General features: G+C 34.9%; 1 protein-coding gene and 1 pseudogene across 4 annotated transcripts in view; both read right to left on the bottom strand.

The window, feature by feature from the left end:
• OSBPL9 (oxysterol binding protein like 9) overlaps positions 1–24,560 on the bottom strand; it is a 111,965-nt gene that overhangs the window by 55,316 nt on the left and 32,089 nt on the right. For 2 of the 4 annotated variants that reach the window (XM_039885985.1, XM_039885993.1), the window contains exons 3-4: positions 22,461–22,539; positions 2,637–2,713 (exon numbers count right to left, since the gene is read on the bottom strand). In XM_039885985.1, coding sequence (XP_039741919.1) covers positions 2,637–2,713; positions 22,461–22,539 — 156 coding nt within the window. The remainder of the gene's footprint in view (positions 1–2,636; positions 2,714–22,460; positions 22,540–24,560) is intronic. The other 2 variants (XM_039886022.1, XM_039886029.1) reach the window with 1 other exon arrangement.
• On the bottom strand, positions 4,085–4,199 carry LOC120581160 (uncharacterized; annotated as a pseudogene).

The raw sequence follows: 24,560 nt of genomic DNA, 5'->3' as shown, positions 1-24,560 counted from the left end.
CAATAGTAGTAAACAAATCTGTACATATTGAGAAATTAAAATGTATGTTTAAAAGCTAATCTTTAGTAAAGTAGCTTAACACTCATGAAAAATACTCAAAAAATTTCTATTAATCTTAACTACCCAATAAGACATATAGCCATTATAGAAAAGAGGGTAGAATACATCTCAGAGTATTCAATAAACAACAATGGAGAAACAACCTATATATCATCTGTTTATAAATTCCTTCAATTATTTCTTCATTTAACTAACCATTATTGAGTGCTATTTAGAATGTCAAATTCTGGGAGTGGGAATGGTAAGAGTAGTATTAGTAATGACAGCTAACATTTATCAAGTTCCTATAAAGCTAGGCATTATTTCAACAAACTTGTATTTAACTCATTTAATGGTCAAAACAACCCTACAATGTAGGTACTTTTATTCTCCTCATTTTATAGAGGAGAACACTGGAACTCAGAATAAGTTCAATGTCAAGATTTAAGTGTAAGTGGTAGCACCAAAGTCAGGTTCTTCACCATACTTCACTATCTCTAGGAACAGAATCTTTGCCTTTTTGTCAGTCAAATTAACATTTAATTACATATTTCTAAATGTCCTATCCTCTGCATACATTAACTTTAGAAAAATATATAAAGAACTCTTTTGTATTACATGTATTTTAAAATATCAAAGCTATCAGAATCTGACTTCCCAAAGTTATTTTTTTCTTTCTGTTATTCCCAAAGACATGTTAAGTTCTCTTCTTAGCAAAAGCTCATAAATTCCAAAATTGAATCAAATTAGGTACGTAACCTTAAGGAATCTACATCCTAATTGGGGAGGTAGGAGCTATCTATATATATTTTAAAAGATAAACAATAAGAATAGGATAAGGACTTAGTGAATTGTGCAATGAATATGGCATTGAAAGCAAAGCGATCACTTTGAATTGGGAGCCGGGGAGGAGTAAGTCGGGAAACTCCACAGAAGAGGTTGGTTCTGAACAGGGCTTTGAAGAAAATAAGTAGTATGTGAAGGCAGAGTGGAGGCAGATAGCATTTCAGAGAGAGAGAACATCATGAGCAAGAATGTGGAGATCAGAAATGAAAAGATGTGTTCAGAGGAAAGCAAGGAAGCAGCAGTACTCTAGTAGAAGGTTTATATACAGATATAGTGGCAGAAATGTTTAGAAGAGCAATCTGAAAAGAGATCATAGACTCGAATGTCAGTCTAACCAACTGTAGAGGAAACCTCATCTGCCACATTTCATTTAATATGATTCTTAAAATATTTATCTTCATATAATATTGAATGTCAACTAATTGAAAAAAAATTTTTTTAAACAAGAACAAATAAAACATTTCCTACTGGATCACAAATTTGCTGAAATGATGCTACAGTCATTTATAAAACTGCCTAATTTAAAAAGAAACCTACAGATATTATGAAGTTGCTTTTAAAGTTGCATAGCCTATACAGTAACTTATAGATCTCCTGGTTCAACTTATATTTACTTCTTAGTCTCTTAATAATCACAGCCTCAAATAATGTTTTTTAAGCCTCTATTTGAACACTTTCAAGTGATGAGGAGCTCACAATCTTTTAGGACCTGAGATGCTCTATACTACCTTGTCTAATCTATCCAATTCCTGGTATAGGACAAAGATAAATAGAGTTATAAAACATCCGTTTTCTATAATCCTATAAATCAAAACAAACTCTCTATATGCCACAGTATAAGCTCTTTCATTGGAGAATAAACATAGGAAACTATCTTTGGCATGGCAGAGTAAACATTTGGTGTTTCTGTCACCCAGCATCTTTTGTTCTCTATTCTGACTTTGCTGGGGGTCGGGGGACCGTCTTCTACCCTATCAGTAATGTGTTTCTGGAGTAGATAACATCCCAGCTCCAGAGTGGAGCATATGACTGTGAGACTGCGACTGATCAGGATTGGGAAAATGACTGAAGCTAAGGTGATCTGCACTAACCTATTAATCCCGTCACAGTCCAGAAAGAATAGTAGCCTCCTATAGACTTGGAGTTTCGATGAGCGGAGGCTGAAATTGCTGCAACCATCTTACCACTATAAAGGGAGAACCTAATTAAAAATGAAGCCAACCCAGAAAAACTGGAACGGAGAAATGGAGATGGGGGAGCTGGGTCCTCAAGGCATTGTTTAAGTACCTACTTCAAACCACTCCTAAGCCAGATTCGCTTCTTTTCTTAAACCAGTTTGGGCTTTTTCTTTCACTTTCATCCCAAAGAGTACCACCCGACACATGTGTGAATGGCCAAATCCTCTAACAGGAAAAGTAGGTCAACTCTCAACACTTATCTATTATCAATGCATTATTATGTAATTTTCTTATAAATACTAATCAACTATAAATACTAAATTTAAAAAAGGACTCCGGCACATTTTAACATAGAATTTCACTTTCAACATTGCTTTGCAGTCTTGTTTCTAGACAAAAATCAGTATTTTACCCTATAGAAAGCAGAAGAAAATGACTATTCTCTACTGCATAACACTGTAAAGAATAAGCAACTCAGAAATTAAGTTTTCATTACATCATATCAGTTACTTAAAAAAAAAAAGAAAGAAAACTAATGAACTATCCATCCAGAAGCCAGGTAAAGACTCTTACTTGAAGCTGAAGGGTATGTCGTAGAATTGTTTCTTCTAAGGCATGGATCCACTTCTCTCGCTCATCAGCATCACGGGCTGGAATAAAAGATTATCAAAATTAAAATCTTATTTTTTACAATATAGCTCTACAATATTGAAAGTAAAAGTTTTAAACCATGATGCTAATAGAAAAGACTTTGAGTTTCCTTAACAGGTTTGCCCTTCTATCCTTTCCAAATACGCAATCTACTTGCAGCAATTTACAACAAAAGGAGTAATTTTGTTCAACGATAGTAGGCTACCTGCCCACTGAAAACAACTAGAAAAGCTGGAATAATTATTTAAAAACACTGGTTGACAGCATCAGAAAACAACAAAGTAGTAAAGAATTAACAGGCCAAGATCTAGGGGAAGACAAACATCTAGGAAATAAGCTTGGTATTTAGGACCACTTTTCTCCTGGGGGTATTATAAATTTCAGGAGAGTTGTTCTAGACTAAGCAGTGTACTTAAAAGCTTTGTCAGTATTTTTGAGCAGGGGATATATGGGAACTCTATGTACTTTCTGCTTAATTTTTCTGAGAACCTAAAATTGCTCTAAAGAGAAAGTCTATTTAAAAATAAACATAAAAATCCTCATAAAGGCAAAAAGTTGGAGATCATGGCCCACCAACCATAGGGACTCTGGTAAAAAGGTCATATTCTGATTGGGTCCTCAAAGGTGTGTAAGAATAAGGGACTGAAAACAAAATAGAACTGTCTGCAAATATATTCTTACATTCGGATGGTTGTCTCTTTGCCCTGTTGGCAGTTTCTTTTGCTGTGCAGAAGCTTTTTAGTTTGATGTAGTCCCATTCATTTATTTTTGCTTTTACTTCCCTTGCCTTTGAGGTCAAATTCATAAAATCCTCTCTAAGTCCAAGGTCCATGAGTTTGGTGCCTATGTTTTCTTCTATGCAATTTATTGTTTCATGTCTTATATTCAGGTCCTTGATCCATTCTGAGTTAATTGTGGTGTATTGTGAGAGACAACAGTCTAATTTCAGACAACTGCTTAGTCATCTGGGGAGCCCAGAAAAATCATGATGCCTGTAAATAATTAAAACAACCTCACATTGTTAGTGACTCTCGACACCTAGCCAGCGAAAGCAAATGAAAATCTCTTCTGTAGGAGGAATACCTTAGCTGCTAAATCATTTCTATAAATAATTTTAAATACAATGTCTTGCACATAAGCAAAGATAACCAAGGATACAATGAGACAAAACTACACATAAATGAGAAACAAGAGAAACAGATCAATAGGAGCTCTAGATGTCTGAACAAACAACCCTACATTTTAAAAGTAACTATGCTTAATACATTCAATAAAAGACTGAAAACTTTGACAGGGACTTAGACACTATTTTCTAAATGATATAGATTTTTATTTTATTTATTTACTTACTTATTTTTTATTATTATTTATGCCTACAGCACCTAGTCTTCCTAGGTGGTCTCCCATCCAAGTACTAACCAGGCCCGCCCTGCTTAGCTTCCAAGATCAGACATTGGGCATGTTCAGGGTGGCATGGCCGTAGACCATGGACCGTGGCTCCACTGGGGCGTGAACCCAGGACCTTCTGTGTGTAAAGCAGACGTGCTCACCACTACACTACAGAACCACTGATACAGATTTTTAAAATTATTTAATGTAAATTCTAAAGTTGAAAAATATAATAAGCAAAATTAATGAGTTTAATGGCAGATTAGATCAAATAAAGATGCACTTAGAGAACTGGAAGAAAGATCAAAGAAGAAACTCATCAGAACAAAAGACAATGAGTCAAAGGGATAGAAAATATAGAAGGATAAGCAACATAGAGAGTGAGAGGGTGTAACATGAATGTAATTAGAATATCTGTAAGAGGCAAAAGAGAGAAAGGAAAAGAAGTACTATCTGGCTTCTTTTCAAAACAGATGAAAGACATTAAGCCACAAATTTCTGGCTTCTTTTTCAAAACAGATGAAAGACATTAAGCCAAAAATTTCAGAAATCCTACGAATTCTGAGCAGTAAAAAATAAAAATAAAAAAATAAATCCAGAGCTAAGCTCATCCCAGCAAAATTTACTGAAAACCAAAGACACAGGAAATATCTTAAAAATAGCCAGGAATGGGGATGGGGGAGAAAGATTACTTTCAAAGAAGCAACAGTTAAATGGAGCTAAGGTCTCAAAAGAAACAAGGGAACCAGAAGACAAGAGAGAACTATAATGACGGAAAGAAAAAAATTCCAATCTAGAATTCAGTGAAAAATATCCTTCAGGAATTAAGATGAAATAAGTCATTTTCAGACCATCGAAAACCAGAGAATACCAGCACTCATTAAAATCTGAAAAGGTATTCTCCATGCATAAGGAATAATAATGTCTAATGGAAGGTGGCAGAAGCAGAAATGACTGTAGAGCAACAAAAATGATAAGTGCATGGGTAAAACTAAATGAATATTGACTGCATATAATAATATCTTGTGAAGTTTTAAATAAATACATTCAAAATTAAAATACAAAACAATTGCAAATAAATTGGGAAAGGGAAAATGGAGCCAAAGAATTCTAAAGTTCGTTCATAGAGAAGATAAAATTGCCAATTAACATTAAATTTTGACAACTGGAGGATTTATGCTATAATTTTTAGAGTCATCACTAAAAAGTATTTTTAAGTGTTTAACTTCCAAAATAAAAAAAAATTCAATAATGAAAGAACAATCAATCCAAAAATGACAAGACAGGAGAAAAAAGAAACAATATGTAAGAAAAAAAGAAAATGTATGGTAAGATGGTAAATTTTTAAGCTTAGAAACATCAGTAATTAACCATAAATAAAGTAAATGCTCTGATTAAAAGAGAAAGTTTTTAAAACAAGCTTGTATATGATGCTTGCAAGAGGCACTTACTAAATATAAGGATTCAGAAATACTGAAAATAAGAGTATAGAAAAAGATATACCATAGACACTCATCAGAAAAAAGTGATGTAATTAAAATCTCATAAAATAGACTTTACCACGAAAGGAGATCAAGAGGCTCACTTTGTAAATACAAGAGGTTCGAGTCATCAGGAAGATATAATAAATGTAAATTTATATGTAACTAATAACATGGTTTCAAATGGCTGAAACTTACAAAATATAAGGAAAAATAGACAAAACACCACGACCACAGTGGGAGATTTTAATACATCTTGCTCATTAACCAAGAGTTTAAGCAAACAAAAATCAGTAAGAACCTAGAAATTTTAATAATCTGTGATGAATAATTTGATCCAATAAGACTACATAGAACACTGAACACAACAAATGTAAAACAGACATTCTTTGCAGCACACGGAACATTTCTAAAAAGTGATACTTTTATGGACCCTAAAACAAGTTTCAACAAATTTCAAAGGACTGAAATCATATACAGCTATTCACAGTAAAAATTCAAGCTAGAAGTCAGTTTAAAATGTATAAATTAGAAAATATTCAAATGTTTGGAAAATTCAAAATAAAACACTATTAAACAATCCATCAGTCAGAGAAAAATATCTCACTAGAAATTAAAAACTGTTTGGAACTGCATAAATGAGAACATGACATATTGAAACTTGTTCAAGAATGCAGTTTAAAGCAATGCAAAAAGGGAAATTTATAGCCTTACGTGTGTATCTAGAAAAGCAAAAAGGCTAAAAACAACAGGAAATTCAGTTCAAAATGAGTAGGAAAAAAAGGATAAGCAACATACATTAATCAAATAGAAAACATAAAATATATATGTCAATAAAGCCCAAAGTTGGTAACCTGAAATAACTAATGAAATTGATAAACTTCTAGCAAGACTAATAGGAGGAAACAAGTGCTTGAAAAAAAATGGGATGTCAAAATGAAACAGGAGCCAACCTGAAAGAGCTCCAATAGCCGATGTCTAAAAATCTTAGCAAGAGAATGATAGTAGTAGATTGTAACTCATAGAATAAAAAAACTATCCAAGAGTACAATAGTGACATAAATAATTGAATAAGTATACAAATGGAGAAGGCACCACAGCTCTTCCTTCAGAATTACAATTCATAGTATAGAAAGAATGAGAGAAATTAAAAAATTACCATTAGACAAACACCACAACATAATTATAGATAAGCTCCACCAATGGCATATTGATAGTTAAAATCAGTGGGCAAAAGTCTAAGGAGAAACAAGATATTAGCATGGTCTCAAAGTATCTCCCCTAAGATATTTGTCAATTATAAAGGGAAATAGTAATTTTATGATAAAGAAATCTGCAGACACCACCTTAATCCAGTGATCAAGGTTAACATCATCAGCAATAAATTTATTGATATCATATACCCCCCAATACAATCTGCTGAGAAGGAAACAGCATCACTTCTGTTATATTCTTGATAAAAATACATAATCTCATTCTAATAATGAGAAAACATCAGATAAGCCCAAATTGAGAGACCTTTTACAAAATACTTAATATTTATCAAAAAAGTCAAGGTCATGAAAGACAAGAATAAGGAACTGTCATAACTAAATGCAATGTGGAATCATGGATTAAATCCTGGAAAAGAAAAGTGGCATTAGAGGGAAAAATCAAATGATCTCTGTGGTCTAGTTAAAACTATTGTACCAAATGGGTGGATGATCCAGTTCAGGACATCAGAGCCTAAGCAGGATGAAGAAGGTATATGTACATCATGCCAAGGGACAACATGGCATGGGGCATCAAAGCCCAAAGCAGGATGAGGAGGGAACCTACACAGTGGAAAAGTCCAGCATGAGGAGTCAGAGCCCAAGAAACTAATTACATATAGAAGATTTGATCAAACAAGTAAATATAAGAAGAATAAAGGGTTTCCCACCATTGGAAATAAAGTGACAAATATGGTAAGAGAGAAAAGAAAAATGATTTCTGGGGTGTTATCAATTGGAAATGAAGATATTATTATGAATTCCTGGTTTTCAATATACATAATAAATACATATGGAAATATGAATATGGATGCACATGTGTACACACACACACACTACATTCATATATTTCTTAGCTTTGAGAGGGCCTGGATGCCTAGCACAAGATGTTGATTTCTAAATACCATGCTCCAGTAAAAGGAAATAGGCCTCCTTAGGAAAATTGTTGATTCCAAAACTAAGAGAGGGAAAGTAGAAAATGAGCCTGGAATATATGCGTGTGCATGCGTGTGTATGCGGGCCAGAAAACAAGAAAGGAAATACTCAGAGAATGATAAAGACATGTCAAAAAAACACACAAGTCAGTTTAAAGGGAATTCAGCTGGCCACGGACAATTTAAGCATCAAAATAAATAATGATAGTAAAGATTTACAATCTATTGAGTAAAACAGGAAACCATTAGTTACTACTGATATATGTATTATAAGTTTGATGAAGAATGGAATATTGGCATAGCTTCAAAATATTTTCCCACAAAATATTAATAAGGGAAAAGATAAAATTTAACAGCAAAAGCCTGGCAGATAATATTTAATCAGGTGATCAAAATAAAGGCTGTCAGTAAGGGGAAAAATTGAAATAACACAGCATCATTTTTGTGATCTTTAGGCCAAAGATATGTAATTAAATCAAGTCATGAAGAAACACCAGAAAAAAGCAAACTGAGGAACATTATACAAAATAATTAGCCTATAATCTTTAAAAATGTCAAGGTCATAAAAGTCAAGGAAAGACTAACTAACCTAGCCTACTTTCTCCCATTCTCCCATGAGCCAATAAACAAACCCTACTAGATCTAATAGGAAAAATATCTTCATGTATATGAGGCACCAATTAGATGTATGGTTATTATCAATCATAATAAATTATTCGTTCATGGGAGAAATACAAATACAGTAATGATATACACAATTCACAAACCACATGAAGAGGCAGCTCTCTAGAAGTAAAATTAAAGTTATATACTAATTCAGAATCCCTGCTCAAAGGGCCCAATTCAATTAGTTAAAACTATTTGCAAATAGTACATTTATGTTCCCCAAATATATAAAAACAGGTTTCCTCCCTCTTTTCATAGTTATTTATACATTCAGTTTATCTCTGGAATTTTTTCTCTAGCACTTACCTCTCTTCTTCATTACATTTTTCAAGTTCTCTTTCCATTCTCTGAGTAAGTTCCAAATTTTGTTTCGCTATGACCCACAATTAATACATTTTATAACATGACCCAGTTCACAAATACATATACACATATGTGTGCTCATACACATATACATATAAGATTGGAACATTTGTTTTGCAAAATAATGTTTGCTTTTATGACCTTGACATTTTTATATGCCATATTTTCTCTGTGTGTATTTCACTTTTTAAAAATGCTGATCTCGGCCCACTAAACAGGATTCACAATCCACTAATTAATTGATTGCTATCCAGTTTGGAAAACACCACTCGAAGCCACTCCAATGCCCCACAAAGCTACTGCTTTTCAGCATCTCTTAAACAGTATAGGATAAAGGCTAAGGTTGACTCTGATACCTACTTTTGCCCTTATTCACCCAGACCTTGAGCAAGTTACTTAAACTCTCTGAGGTTTACTCTTCTCATCTATAATCTGAGGATGATAATATTAACCATGGGGAAGATAATAGTACCTAGACCTTACAAAGCTGTTGTGAGATTTAAATGAGATAATCTGTACAATATTTACCACAGTGCCTGACATATACTAAAATATCAGTGTTATTATTATCCCACACAGCCTTAAGAGAAAACATATTCTATTAATAATCTAATAAATTAGCCAGAGAAAATAGAGAAGGGATTGCTGGTAATTTCCAATAATGTCTGGTTTATATGGAAACAGTGTAAAGTACACAGAAAGAAAAACAATATCCAACCAGTAAGTAAAATAGTTACATTTTCAGGATTCTATAATCTTAGCTCTTTTATTACATATTTATTCGCATTCCCTATATTATACATATTTTAACTAGATATTAAGATAAGTTTCTAAAACTCCTATAAACTTGCCATTCCTGATCCATTGCTTAGGAATCTGTTCTCTTAGTCACATTTTCTTCTCCTGTAAGGCATACAACAACTATGAATAAATTACTGCCTGTTTGCAAACGGAAGTAGTTACTTGCCTGTTTCCCAATTAAAGTAAAAAAGAATTAGCCTCTATAATCAGGAATGCCTCCTTTTCTCTGAAAGTTATTGTAAAATGAAAACATTATGCAAAAACAATATTTACAAGATGATGTGCTGAGACAATGCTCAAGTATCTATGGAGCCCCAAGACATATCAGGTATTATGTTAGAGATATGCACCAAGATAAGACAGTCTATGATCTCAAGTAATCTAGTCTCCTGAAAAGTAAAATCACTTGGTTGGGTAGTACATTATTTAGTGAGAGGTTGGTTATCTTCTAACAGCTTCTAATATCTGCTTATTAGAATCCTATTCATTCTTCTAGGCTATGCTAAAATGTCACCTTATCCACATATGTTGCCCATGATAAGAGGATCTGATCTCTCCTTCCTTAAATTTATTCAAATATTTCAATACTCTGATAGTATATAAATACATGCCATGCACTAGTCACTGTCTTAGATATTAGGGGCACAACTCTGAGCAACAGTTTATAGATGTAGGCCAGCAATAATCAGGGTCCAAATCTACTTTCTTATCTTAATTCCCAACAGACTCCTCCATGAAGCACTACATTTCAGTTACATTGTAGTCCCTATTCACAAGACTCAGGCTGTTCCCTCAGTGGAAATGCCTGAGTCTTGTTTCTGTGTAAATAATAAAAGCTAACTCTATTGAACACTTAATTTGTGTCAGCATGGTCTGACACATGTCTCTAAACATTTAACATGTATTAACTAATTAAAACCTCACAACAACTACATATGATAGGTATTATTATCCTTATTTTTCAGAATAAACAGAAAAGTTTACTCTTTTGCAATGACATAGTACCTAGAAAGCAGCAAATAAAAACGGAGTGCCTAGGCTTCAATCAACCCAAGCCCTGTTAAATAAGCCTCGTCCCATTCTCTTGTGCTAGACAAAGTCCTTCTTAAGAGATAACAATATAAACCTTTTCACGCTTTGGAGTTAGTGTATGAAATAGAAAGAACAAGAGCCAAAACTAGTCGGAAAACTTGGGTTCAAGTCCTAGTTACACTACTTGTGTGACCTCAGGAGGACAGCACTTAACACCTCTGAGATGTATCCATAAATTTCAAAAGGAGTTAATATCACCAGCTACCTCACTGGTCTGCTGGAAAATCAGGTGATATAAGATATTTAACAATAGGGGGCAGTGAGGCCAAGGAGTCCCTATGGCAAAACTATTTTCAAGATAACATGAAGATGCTCTCTGTGTTTTTCACTGTGTTGGCATCTGCACTGATGGTGGAAGAGCAATGGTGGCAAAACTGCTGGCACCTTAGCACAAATGGAGGCACTGGCACTAACCTGAACCGTAGTCACTGTATTCTTCACTGCCATGTACTTTCGGGGAAAAAAAAAAATCCTATTTCACTTAAGAATACCCTTAAATCTCAACCCTTGAGTATATGCTTTTTAAATAGTCTTCATGACAAATGGGAAGTATGCATAAAGCACTTCTGATGCATATCAAAAATGATTATCTCAGGGAAAAGCACTTGCACAATTGTCTGAGTTATGAATTAACTTTTATAATGGAACATCATTTTTACCTGAAAGGACAACTGACAAACTATATTATTCACACTGGAGTATCTGGCAGACATTTTCCTGCAAGTGACCAAAGTGACCCTCTCATTTCGAGGAAAATTAACAATTTTGGTTTGTTTGTTTGCCAATTCAGGCTTTCAAGAAAACATTAGAATTTTAGAAAACTTATATTCACCAGCGACCATGACCTTCACAGATTCTCAATACTTAAAGCCTCTTCTGATGAGTTTGGAGCAATATCAATAAATGTGATTTTTTAAAATGTCACATAATAAAATGTGTCCATGTATGAATGATCCGCAATGACCGATGCATGATGTTACAAAATCATACACAGAGGAAAAGATCCATTCAAAGTTCCACGCATTTATGGCATGACCTCAATTTATCTCATTAACCAAAAAATGTAGATTCCTAAAAGGAAAAGACTCAATTGGTTCACATTCAAAAGTTCTGCAAGATGGCTCGAAACTTCCACACAGAGACCATGGTCAAGCACAAATCTACATACTTCAAATAGTCATTTTCTAAGTGTAGTCTTTCTATTTAAAACTCAGAGAATACCTGAGCAAGTAAAAGTCAGACACTGTCTCCTACATATCTTAGTACATCCCTGGTCTGTGACTCTTTTTAAATGAAGACTATTTTCTCAGAGATCTGAATCTCTGAATCTTTTTTCAGTGGGACAACTGAACATATTTTTCCTAAACAATTACATTTATCACTGAAATAATCCAAAGTTACACTTTTATTCAACAAAATATTTATTGAGGGCATACGCGTTCTTATCAGGTAGGGCCCAGTGTCAAGGCAGTGAAAAATATATAGTCCTCAATTCATCTCAAAGAATTGCCACCATCCTCCCATTACTCTGCCAGAAAGCCACGGATGATTCTGAACTTCTTTTACTCTATCCTCTTACGTGCAACAAGTTGCCAAATTCTGTTTGTTATACATATATCTTTTGTATTTATCCTCTCTGGGGCACTCTTATTGCCTTTGTTCAAGACCTCATTACCTCTCTCCAGAACCTCTGCAGTAAGCTCCAAACTGGGCTTACCTTCAATTTCACTTTTCTCCAAAGCATCCCACAAACAGCTCCCACAAATGTGACAATGACCCTTCCCTGACAAAAATACCCAATGCCTCACTCTAATTTATAAAAAAGGTGTTTTAATTTCTCATTCTGGTATGTGAATAACCTTTGATCACCCATCTAGTTCCAGACCAAACTCAAGCCTCCTTCCTCTCACTTCCCATGTACTATTCTAAAATATATCTACACTTCTTACATTTCTCAAACTTAAGTCATCCTTTTACATACTTCCAAGTTTTTGCATATAACTTCCCTTTACCTGGAATGTGTTTCTCTTTCTTCTGAAGTTGGGTAAACATTCATTCCTTTTGCTTCTATCCATGCCTATCCCCCTTCTCTTTTTCATCCTTCAAAACCTGCATTGAAATCATCTCTTCCGTAAAGCTTTCCCTGCCTCCACCAGTTCTCTCTTCTACATATCCATAGCTGTCTATAGTATTTACATTGTACTGTAATTATCTGTCCCAAAATATGCACCTTGAATAAGTGATTTAGCATACCATGCCTTAGTTTCCTCATCACTGTCTCTCGGGATTGTTTAAAAAAGTTAAATGAGAAAATTCAAGTAAGCCTTTGGTACAGAACCTGCATCCAGCTGCTATCCCCATTATGTCTTTCTAGTAAATATTCCCCCAGTCATTCCTATTAAACCGAGAGCTCCCTGAATAGCAGGGAATCAGCTTTGTATCCCTGGTACCATGCTCAGTATGTGCCATTTTCAAGAACCTAATTTGGGTTATTTCCAGCCCAAACCCTAGGCTAAAAAAAAAAGAGAGAAAGGAATCCCAGAAACAGCAGCACCATAATCATCAGCAACTTTGTAAAATAAAAATAATAACAACGGTTACTATCTTTTGAGGCTTGCTATTTGCCAGGCATCATGTTGAGTATTTACATGCATTTTCTCTAATCTCACAACAATTCTAAGGTCAGTATTGCCAACTTCATTTTACTAGTGACCCTCTGCTCCACATTTAGGCTTCTTATGTAGACAGGACTTCCTCTGCAAAAGAGGAATAAAATTGAGAAGATATGTTTGGTTTGTTTTCCTCAGCAACTTGGGTATGCTCCCTCAGTTGACATATTAAAATTAAAGAGGGTACAGTAGGTCAACCATATTTGACTCTTTGCTCTTTAAATCCACACAGGAAACATTCCTGAGCCTTTCTTTGGCCAGTCTTCCAACCCTCTCTCACACTTGGTGACAGATTGCTCACCTCATGCTACCTGCCATGATTCACACTAGTCTCTTCTGATCAATGTTCCAGGTTCCCTTGCCTCCCCTGGGCCCCCACACAGTGACAACTATGAACTCGGACACACTGAGTACAGGAGAAACTCTGACAACCAAACCACATGATAGCATGAAAACCCTAACTGCTATCAAAGTCAGAAGCATGCTGTACTGTTTAGAAGAGAAAACAGCAGTGAAGCTAGAACTGCAAAGAAGCTAAGGCATGATGAAAAGAGAAGTTAGTGTGACTAACTTCTAAAAGTTAAGTTAGAAGTGTGACTAAAAGAGAAGTTAGGGTAACAAGGAAGGGAAAGCATTAACAAGCAGCACCATGCAATGAAAACAGCATGGGTTTGAATCCAGGCTTGGCCCCTTCTTATACATGTTCCTTGGATTAAAGCTTCAGTTTCCTTACCTATAAAATGGAAATAAAAATATCTATCAAATAAACAGGAGGATTACAGTACCTAGCACAACACTAACTATACCCTTAATAAGTGTTTGCTTCCTCTCTACCCCACTTCCTTCTCTTATTCATCAGATGCTCACTTCTAGAACATAATCACCTTCTCCAGAAAAGATTTGCAATCACCCTCTTTAAGATAAAAAAAAAATCTCATTGACACCAATCTCTACTTGACTTAAATCACCCATATGCAAGGACTCAGCTCAATTCTCTTTTATATGATCCTGATTCCTCACACAAGGCGGTCACCCAAGGCAGATGCCCTCATAAAGCTAGCAACACAACAAAGATGCAGATTCTTTATGGTTTATCTGAATTCTCATTCTTTTTCAAGGGTATTAGTCAAACTGTCTTAGGGTTCTCCAAATTTAATATTAAGAAAATACAATGATGGAATACAACTTGAATTTATATGCTGGACCACTGTTACATGTAGTGTACATTTATTAAATCATGATCATGAGAACGAATGTTCATAGACTGCATGTAAAGTTAATGAAGGAGGTTGGAAAGACAAAGATGACCTTGGCAGAAGTGAACATTTTCTTAGAGAATTCACCAGATAGTTAGCTGTCTAAAAGTAAAAATAAGGGTGAGTGCGGTCTAGGTGTTACCAGGAGATAGAGCTTTAACTCAGGTATATTTAATCTGGGGTCAGAGAACTACCTGAAATTGGGCAACCAGGAAACCTCCTCCAGAATAATAATTTTCAAAATGTGAGATGCTTGAGGATAGGCATTTTGCTTTGCTCACTACTTTATACTCAGAAACTAGCCTAAGGCCTGGTATACAGTAAGCACTCAAATATTTATTGACAAGAATGAATGAATGAAATTGAATACTGCTATTTTTCTCAAAGTAGCTAGGGGCTGCCTGGGCAGGGCCCTAAGCTCTCAATCTTCTGACTTCAGAGCAATTATACATTTATCTGTCTCACATCTGGGCTTCTAAATAAGACTGCGTATATAACATGCTTTTATTAAAAGTTTGAAAACAATGGGAAATCTAACTATAGTTATCATTTCCTTCCCTGAACTCCTATTACAGTTACAAGGGTATATACAATGTAATACTTAACTGTCTCTCAACTTAGTTTTGAGTCACCAAAATTTCTCGAGGTATGAGATTACATTTTACATAAGCAGTACTTGCCTACTGAACATTCATATAATCTGTACTTTATTGTACACTAACTCCTCAGAGAAAATTTCGATGTTTCTTCTATCTGGCAACAAATGAACGTTTTACACCATTTTAATATATTTTGCACTCTATTAAGCTATTCTTTTGATTAATAGAAAAATAAGAATTAAAGTGTCAATAGGAGTGATAATAAACAAATCTTATAAGCAGAACATAATGAGAAACCATTAAGCATGCTGAAAACAGTACATCTTTATCATCAATGGGAAATTCCTTAAGATTTTGGCCCATTGTTTATTTTTGAAGGAAAGTAATAAAATGTATGAATACATCTTACGAATATTATGTCTAAAAGGCAAGGTGTCATTAAGGACTTTGTTACTGTGATAAGAATACATCCCCCTTATAACCTGCAAGTCTTAGTTCAACTCACACAGTCTACTTTCATGCATATTTTCAGGTACACATTATACACTAAAGTAGGAAAATTCTTTTCTTTGTATATCATAATTTACTCTTCACATTAACAGGTACCAAGCAATGTGTTTTAAAATTGGGTAAAAAAGATTACTTAACAATATATATTAGCAATTTCTCAGATAGTAGTTAATGAATAAGTCTAAGACTATTCCCTGTGCCCTTCCAAAAAAGATATTTAGAAAAAGATAAGCACACCATCACCACCAATAAAAATGGACAAAGAAATTAACAAGTCACCAAACAAGAAATAAACACATTAAAATAATTTTTTGAGGGGTGGGGGAGAGTGGGTTGGCATTCTTTTAAAATTATAATACTAAATACCTAGGAGTTTGATGAAGCAGATGGGAGTAAAAACCAACAATCTTTCTTAAAAGCAATTAGGGAGGATTGCTTTTCTTCTGACAAATTCTTTTATGAATTTATCCTAATGATTTCGTTAATGATTTACGTACAAAGATTTCAATAAAATATTATCTTAAACAGGAAAAAAACCTTTAAAATAGATGAATGGTTAAAAAAATGGTTAAATTTCACAAAATGGAATATTATTTAACTATTAAAATCTTAGAACTTAAAACTTTTAGTTTCATAGGGAAATGTTCATAATATTTTAAATTTAAAAATCTGAAAACTTAATTTACACAAATGACTCAATTTTTTAAAATACACACACACCCAAAACAACTCAAGGATCAGAAGGAAATCCATAAGCATGTTATTAATAATTATTTTGGGGTGGCAGGATTATGAATGATTATTGGTATTTTTATAATACTCTATTTTCCCAAATTTCTACTATTAGCAGATATTAATTTTACTACTTCGAAATTATGGAAAAGAAAATGGTGTGATAAAAAGATAAATTACTAACAAAAAAATGAAACTAAATATCTACCCTAATACTAGCTACTCACTAAGCCAAACAGTGGTTAAGCTTGGGAAAAATTACAATTTCAAATATTCAAGAAAGATCTTAAACAGAAAGCAAATTAGGAAGAGGAAATGTACACCAGTGGGATCCAATCCTCCTACAATACAAAAAACTCCCAATATATAAATTCAGTGGCATTTCCCCACTAACACCTACTATATTTATAACATCTAATTAGAGAATTAGTTATACCTGATTTACTTCCCTTACAGTCTAAATGGTTATTTACTTGTTTTTATTTTAGGAAGGGCTGTCATGTAAAAACCAAAAATATAAAACTGCAGTGGGAAACTTTTTTAAAGTCAATAATGAACAGAAGATAATGGAATCTTTCTATTAATGATAATGAAGAAATGGCTGTTTTTAAGGCAGAAAATACAAGCTTCAACCATGGGTTAGTCTAATGATGTACTGTCTATTCTTCTGAATGATTAATGATGAGACATGCCATTCTGAGTTGATTGATGTTAATGCAGTAGGAGCAATGCTGCCCTAATATACTTGATCGATATAACTTTTCTGAATTAAACACTTCATCGCTGTTCTTCATCGCTGGGCTGATATGTAGGAATTCTACATTTTAATAAATGTGTGAGCTCTAAAGGACTGAGTTGAAAAGGTTAGCTATCAGACCAGTCACAGGTGACTTTCACTAAGACAGTTTTTACATTATATATTTCTGAACAACTTGAAATTTCAGAGCTAGTATTATTTTTAATGTTGATTATTATTATAAGAATTATGTGGTAACATAATTTTATTTCAGTGCCCTATACATATTTTTACTACTATAGCATGTTTCACATTACATTCTAATTACTTCCTTAAAGTCCCCTGACATCATTGCCCATGTCTTATTTACCTACATATCCTCAGTTCTGAGCACAGGGAGTACACATACTACATAAAATAAATGTTTGAACTCAATAGCCAGTATAATACCAAAGCTGCTTTCCACCCAGTGTCTAGTCCAGAACCTATATATGCAAACACCTTTAGATGACTGATAGCACAAGGGATCTTTTTTTTTGGCCCTTATTCAAAAGAAAAAATAACCAGTTCATAAAGATAAATTGGCAACTATTTTCTTTTTAATATCTCTGAAAAAGGACAGAAGAAAGCTGTATTTACAAACCTTTTTAAAGTCCTAACATGCTAGAATTATAATTTCAATTATTGCCTTTTCAAAACTGAAGTAATTTAAATTGACTTTGTTTTGAAAGTTTATTGGCATCTCTTTAAAATTGGAGATATTCTGAAATATCAAGTTACCAGAACTGTGAATCACTGTAAAGATAAATAACCTATTGCTTCAGGGAAGTTTTTTCTCTTTCTGGCACCAATCCTCTTTATTATAAATAAACGAGGTTTCAGAACAGAGGATATGTAGGACAGCTAGAGATTTAAACCATAGTGGAAATGAAGGTAATGGGTAACAACCCAATTACATATTATTTCCAAACACTTGACCTTCTTTCCCATTTCTACTGTCCAAGCTCATAGCCAAAAGCAATGCTCCCCCCACCCACCTGTGTATTAGGTCCCATCCTCTCTTGCCTTCTCAGGGACTCTGATGCAACAATTCAACTTTTCCTCTTTACTGAATCGCTGACAATAGCATAGAAACATGCTATTATTTCTCTTATTTAAAACAAAACACAAACTCCCTTGTTCTCATTCTCCCCTCCAGCTAGTGCTGTATTTTTGACCTTCCCTTTACAACAGAACTTGAAAGCACTGCCTATGATCTTAAAACAGCTCTTCTTAAGGTTACAAATGGACTCTAAATTGTTAAATCCTGTGATTTCTTAGCCCTCAACTTGATCTATCAGGAAAGAGCACTTGACACAGTTGCTGATGCCTCTTTCCTCCTAAATACACTTTCACTCTTGCTTCCAGGGTACCACATTCTCCTTCCATTTGCTTTCAACCTCTTTTGCTAGTTCTGCCTCATGTCTGTGCCCTCCAAACAAATGCTGGAGTGCTGCAGTGCTCACTACTTGGACCTCTTCTCTTTTCTCTTTACCCTTACTCTCAAATTCTCATAACTTTAAATATCAGCTATATGCCAAAGACTTCCAAATTTATTTCTCCAGCGTGAACTTTTCTCCTGAACTCTGCACTTCAACTGTCTACTTGACACCTCCATCTGGATGTTTAATAGGGACCTAAAATTTGTTTATAAGCATGTCCAAGGACAAGCTCCTGATGCCCACATCCCTCACAAACCCCCCTCACACACACACAAACTGGCTCCTCTTGCAATCTTCCCTATTTCAGTTAATGATAACTCCATTTTGTCGCTCAAGCCAAAAATTTTGGTGTCAACTTGGACTCCTATCTTTTTCTCACGTACTAAATTTCAACCTTCAAAATAAATACGAAAACATACAATAAACTATTACTTAGCAATATAAAAGGAACAAACTACCAATTCACACATGAATGAATCTTAAAAGCATTACGCTGAGCTAAAATAAAGCCAGACAAAAGATAGTACATAATGTATGATCCCATTTATGTGAAAATCTGCAAGAAAAATATAGATCAGCAGTTGCCTGGAGCCAGGGGCTAGGAGTGGGGACTGATTGAAAGACTAAAGTAATCTTGTGAGTGATAGAAATGTTCTATTTCTTGATTGTGGTAGCAGTTATATGAGCAAATAAATCTGTCAATACTCACTGAACTTTGGAATGTGTACATCTTATTGTATGTTAATTATACCTCAAAAAAGTTAATTAAACACACATATACAATTTGACCTCTTCTTACTGCCTCCCTACCCCCACTGCTACCATGGGAGCCACCATCATCTCTCATATGGATTACAACAGCCTCCTAATTAGTTTCCCTGCTTTTGTCTCTGCCTCCTGCATTTTATTCTCAACACAGAGGCCAGAGTGATAACTGTTAAAAAATCATACCATGTCACTCATCTGCTTAAAACCCTCTAATGGCTTCTCATTTCAATAAAATTCAATGTTTTTACTGTGGTATATAAGGCCTCACATGACCAGGCTCCCTGTTACCTCTTAGACCTCATCTCCCACTGCCCCTGCACCATGGTTATTTGTACTCCAACCATAGCTGGCCTTCTTGTTCTGCAAACATGGCAGGCACACTCTTCGGCACTTACTGTTCCTTCCACCTAGAATGATGTATTTCCCCGCAACCCCCCGCCCTCCCTCCCACACGCACCAAAGCCACAGAGCTTGTTCTCTCACTTCCTTCAGGTCTTTCACCAGAAGACACTATCCCAATGACTCTTCCCCTGGCCACTCTAAAATTTCAACTCTCCATCCCCACCAACACACACACACACGCTCACTTCTATTTCATTTTTTCCTTTCCTGCTTTTTTTTTCTCCCTAGGACTTAGCACTCCATTATTTACTTACATTTTACTAATTTATCTTGTATATTGGCTTTCTCCTCTACCAGAATGGATGAGGAGAAATGCCAAGAAGGCAAGGAATTTTATCTGTTTTGTTCACTACTGTATCCCCGGAACTTAGAATAATGTCAAAAACATAAATAAATGTTATCTGAACAAATTCTAGCTTTCCCTTTAATAGTTGATAGAACTAGAATTTGTTTTGTAGATTCAGCAGTTGATAGTTCATTTGCTTTAAAAAATTCTGGCATATTAAATAAAAACTTCAATACATTTAGACATATGTTAATGTGTATCAACTAAACTTGCTTTCAATTCTAATCAAGAATATAAGATCAGACATTGAGAATTTTTTATCAAACTTTCAGAGATTTTCTTATAAGCAAGGACTTATGAATGTGAAATAACTCTTATTGCCAAGAATATATATAGTCTTATTGAGTTCTTAAAAAAGTTAGATAATATCATGTTGCTTGAGACTCCCATAACTATCACAGTAGAAAATACAGTAATCATTACATCAGTCTCTGAACTAAGAATCCATTTTAAAAATACATATAACTCTTATTTATCCCTGTCATTTAAATAATTCATTAAAGGAACTGCTTCTCTTACAAGCAAGCCACATAAATCTGGAACTATTAAAGGGGAGATCAGTTTAACATAAATAATTTATAAGTAAATCAGAAGGTAGAGGTGCCTTTGCTCTAGAGGTCTGAGTCTCCTCTCCTTTAAAGAGGAAAACAATACAGCTCCTGGAAGTCCAAAGAAGGCATCTCCTTAGTAACTGCAGCAGAGAGAATTCCATACTGCAGCCTTTACCTGCATCCAGCAGTTATTATTTGAAACACATGAAAGTATTCAACTTCATTCAAGAAAAGAGTTGCAGCGTGTGGGCATTATCTGCTTTAGTTTATAAACAGCATTATATATTTAATCTAAAAATAAAGGCCTTGAGAATGCAGTTGGCATTAATATATTGGCTAGATGGAGAACCAGAGGAGAGAAGAAGCAATTAGGGGGATCGTTTTATAAACTATATAAATGTCTAACCAATGTACTGTATACTTGAAACTAATAAAATAAAATTTTTAAAAAGCAAGAAAAATAAATAAAGGCCTTGGGCTTTCATAATAAGATTTTAAATGTCTTAAGAATTTTATGAAAATTTCAGGACAGTATCATTAGTTTAACAGCTCTAAATAAAGAATATGACCAAACACAGTAAACATTTTTAAGTATGCTTTTTCCTAAAAGCGTTAGCAATATCACTTTTGAGTACATTAGTTTGTATTTACTGTAAATAAGCTACATCTTTCATTTCTACATGTCAATTTCTTAAACAGGACAATGGAAATAACTGCAATATACTATCCCAACAGAATGACAACAACTGTCTGAACCTCTCATATAACATACCTGGTCACTGTGAGACTTCATAACCAAAACATTTTTAAGCTATTAATTTATTTAATATTTATTTATCTCAGTATACTTAGCATCTATCGCAGTGTTATTGTCACTTGTAGTTCAGAGAAAGTGCTAACATCTCCAATCTTCTCATTTCTAAGTTTCTTGGACTTCTTTAGACATAAAATAGAGGTTACTCTGGATAGGTAAAATGACAAAAACATTACTAACAAAGCTAATAGGTGCTCCTAATATATGACAGGATCATTAAAATCAACTTTTATTTGCTGATTTACATTCTTCAAAGCAAGATGAAATGAGAATGATCATACAGTACCTTACCCTTTCTACCGGTGAACCATAGCATGCAATGCCGAAACATAGCAGTGGCAGATGGCATTGGTGTTATTAACTATAAAAAGGATGATAGCAGAGAAATGATGGCTGGCAGACAAGACACAGAAATGCAGATGAAATGAATGCAAACTTGTAGTTCTTGAAGCAAAGCAAAACCTTTAAACCAAAGGTCGCCACTAGCTTCAATTTAATTTACATTTTGAGTTTACACAGACAAACACTGCAACCTTCACAATTAGTCTTTAGACTCTTCATGCAGAAGCAGACCCACACTCCTTGATAAAGAAGATCAGCAACCTTCTGTAAACACAAGCCAGCAGCAGCAGCAGCCCATTACTCTCTCCCTTCACTGATTTTTATCCTTTAAAATTTTAATCTCCAATTGCGGCCAGATCCACAGTCGTTTCAAACAGCTCTGTATCCACTGCAGATACAAATCCCTGCCTAACCTGCAGTACCACTTCATCCAGAACGTTCCTGTGCGCTCATTCATGCAGGATCAGTTGCAAAACCATTCAAGTCATCCAGCAAACAACCCAAGAGAGAAGGAAAGAAGCAGTTGGGACTGTGAAGAGAGAGAATCTCTTCTTTCAGCTCACCCTGGAAATGGAAGGTTTTCTGATCAACAGTTATTGTGAAGGTGCTGTCGTCCTCATCGTCTATACCAATCACAGCTCCCTGTGAAACAAAGAGCAAAATCCCAATAAGGCAAACAATGACATCAGCAATATTCACTACTGCTACAGCCCTGGAATGCTCAATGCACCGACGACACTGGAAGCAAGCTAGACACACAAAAGGGGTATCTGAGACTTTAGTTTTGCTTAAGATGAACGAAAGGAGAGGGGATGGCAGGGCACTGCAGTACTTTCTATCTTAAGGGGCATGGATGTAGTGGGAGGGGGAGGGGACAACCACAGTAGCTTCAGTCCAGAATCTGTGTTTAAGAAGCATTCGCTGAGCCTTTCTGAGCTTTAGGTTGCTCTCTAAAATGGGAGTTAAAAACTTCTGCCTCACCAGGTTGTTGTGAGACTCAAAGAGCACACGTGGCTCTTCATCTGGCTGCTTCTGTTATACTTGTTAATGTAGAAATTCTGGGTGATACTGGCTTCAAAACACTGTCCCAATCACTCCTTCCAGGTATGCTCCCATAACCACTTGTACGTAGCTCTGCTACTGCACTTTCCACATTATACCGTGATTATCTGTTTATTATGTTTGCCTCCTCCCATTGAACTGCTATGAGATCTTCGAAGTCAAGAACTATTTTATCTATTTAGATACATGACACTCAAATACAAACTTTGTATATGTTTTCTAAATAAAAGCTGGAACAATTCTCCAAAAGAGGGAGAAGGAGGGGACTGCGTTTATAAAACTGTTTGCTTCAGGAAGGGTGGGTTCTAAAACTTTTATGTTTTTGCACATGTAATCTATTAAGAAAACAGGGATTAAGGGAAGTGATAAGAAGCTATGCAAAATAGTCTATTGGTTAGCGTCCTTAAGAAATACATGTCTTAGGTATTCCAGAGAGAAAAGCTAGAGAACATGAGGTAGGTAAAATGTCCCAGGTTGGTAACAAAGAAGTAGTGTGCCACAGACAAAATCAGGACCTTGAAAATGGGGGTTGAAAAGACTCAAGGAGACAAAATACCCAATCCCATCAAAAAAAAAAAAAAAAAATGCTACTCCTATTCCAGGTGGATTACATAACAGAGCCAAACAATTATTCATTTGTTCTCAGAGGCTGTGTGGATGAACCCTCCAACTCTATACAAATCGCATCAGCTGAATTATCTTAATTATTCCTCAGTTTCAGATGGGGTAGGGATTTTTATCCCTCTTTTCAGGTAAAGAAAGTATTTCCGGAGAGTATTATGACTTGCCCAAGGTCACACAAAGGGTTAATGGCAGAACTAGAACCACTGGCATGGTACCTTACTTATTCCATGACAGAAAATATAGACACACCTCAGTGGGTAAGCATGTGTGGGAGCAGATCATTCTGGTTAACTTAATTTTGTGGTCAACTGAGTTAACCTTCTAATTTATGATGTATCAAATACTTGCTAAGTCATAACTAAATAGAAAAATATGTGCTAGATACAGCTCTTGAATATATAACAAAAGCCCTGCCCCTCAGGCACTTATATTTCAGTGGAAAAGATAAAACATGCAAAGAGGAGAATATAATACAAAGCAAAAGTAATCTCAACATGGATGAACTCTGAAAACATGCTAAGTGAAAGAAGCTAGTCGCAAGAGACTACATGTTGTATGATTCCATCTATATGAAATGTCTGAACAGGCAAATTCATAGAGACCTAATGCTGGGGTAGATGCAAGAAGGTGGAGTAAAATAAGAAGGGATTGATAATGGGTACGGGTTTCTTTATAGGGTAATGGGAATATACTAAAATTGATTATGGTGATGGTTGCACAACTCTGTGAATATACCAAAAGCACTGAGTTGTATGGTATGTGAATCATATCTGAACAAAGCTATATAACTCACCCCAATCTGAGGCTCTTAATGTAAATTTGCCAGTTACCTAGTCAACTCAGATGGAAACCTCGAGGTTCTATACATGTTGTCCCACGTTCCACCACAAATTGTGCTCATTCCACCTCTGAACTATAATCTCAAACTCACCAACTCTTCTCCATTCTATGAATCGCTATTACCCTAATTCAGGCTC

Source organism: Pteropus medius, unplaced genomic scaffold (assembly GCF_902729225.1).
Source record: "Pteropus medius unplaced genomic scaffold, Ma_sr-lr_union100, whole genome shotgun sequence".
NCBI classification, from domain to species: Eukaryota; Metazoa; Chordata; class Mammalia; order Chiroptera; family Pteropodidae; genus Pteropus; species Pteropus medius.
Note: the sequence above shows the minus strand (reverse complement) of the source record. Positions and strands in the feature narration are given on the sequence as shown.